Genomic DNA, 1423 nt, shown 5'->3' on the forward strand with positions numbered 1-1423 from the left:
GTTGACCACCGGAATCAATAATGTACAGCCAATGATCGCTTTTACGAATCCCTTTCGGTTGACTCGCTAAAATTTCCTGGACGACTGCTTCGGTATGATACTCTTTGTCTTCATTGATAACTTTCGTCTCTGATGAAACTGCTTGATCAGGCTTCTTCTGTGGAGTAGGAGATGGATCTGGTCGTATTTCTGTTGCTGGTTTAGTATTATCTAGCAAAGTGAAGACTATGGGCAGGGGAGGCTCTTTTGTTATATTTTCCAGTGAAACTGATTCTAAATCCGCTGCTAATTGGTCGAGTAAATTGGCTCGAGTAACTCGATTCCAAATCGTTTTATCGCAAACGGCAACTCTGGTAGCCCTAACAGGAGGGCAGGCTATGGGTGTACTGGTGTCATTAGTGGGTGGGTCTTCATTTAGTAGGAGGAGCTGTGAACAGGTTTTACCAGCTCCAGGAGCACCAAGCATATTAACACGAGTAACAGTTAGATCAACACTCCCTTCCTCCATCCACTTCCCTACAGCATCTATATAATATAATGAAATAGTATAGTTAATAAACATAGCAGGAACTGTGTTGTGTATACACAAAGAGGTCTATTACATTATTAGATTAGTGTGTGTTACATTAGTGAGTGTATTACCTAACCATTACTGATTGTGTGTATGTACTTATGATTGCTGTACTACAATGGATTCTGTTATGATTGTGAAAAGAGTTTATCAAAACAATAGATGGTTAGGAATCTCATTAGCTGCTGATACATGAAATAGAATTATTTATTGGCTAGCAAGCATGAGCGTACCTCACATAAGTGAAACATGTGTTAGGTACATGTACTTGTACATGTATGTGTTAATACCTTGTATTTTTCTCTTTTGATATTCATTAATGTCCAGTACTGACTGTACTACCAAATCACCAGTACTAGATACTAATAATAATAATAATTTGTCGCATAGTTAATTAAGATTGGGCATGGTTAAAAGTTGCCCCACCCACAAATATACACACTTTCAAAATTCAAAATTGGAATTCACGCTTTTAATGCTATACATGCAGTACCCCATTAATTTTAGTTGGCGTGTACAATCGTACATAAAGCCACACCCCTCACTCATTCTTTATTGTAATATTATTATTAATGCATATTCAATACACATTGTATCTACTAATGTATACATGTACTCACTGATTTCAATAAATCTAGTATCACTGATTCTTGAACTATCATTTCTCTTTCCTCCAAACTCAACAATCCAGTGAGTGGTCTGTGTCTCATTCCAAACTGAGACAAAATGACCACCTCTATCAGTGACACTGTCTGGTATATTAGTCTATATAATTAAGAATAATGATAAAATAATATATCTGGTTAAAAAATGATTTCTCTCTCCTCCTCCATTGTCAATCACACTCTAAAA

General features: G+C 36.5%; 1 protein-coding gene across 1 annotated transcript; it reads right to left on the minus strand.

Annotated features, from left to right (window-relative positions):
• Nucleotides 1-6: 6 nt before the first annotated feature.
• On the minus strand, nt 7-1336 carry LOC109589622 (uncharacterized; the record flags this gene model as incomplete). Its single annotated transcript, XM_020005676.1, has 3 exons — nt 7-525; nt 862-933; nt 1192-1336. Coding segments are annotated over 3 exons (736 nt in total), but the record flags the coding sequence as incomplete, so codon positions are not given.
• Nucleotides 1337-1423: the final 87 nt, after the last annotated feature.

The sequence above is a fragment of the Amphimedon queenslandica genome, unplaced genomic scaffold (genome assembly GCF_000090795.2).
Source record: "Amphimedon queenslandica unplaced genomic scaffold, v1.1 AMPQUscaffold_11108, whole genome shotgun sequence".
NCBI lineage: Eukaryota > Metazoa > Porifera > Demospongiae > Haplosclerida > Niphatidae > Amphimedon > Amphimedon queenslandica.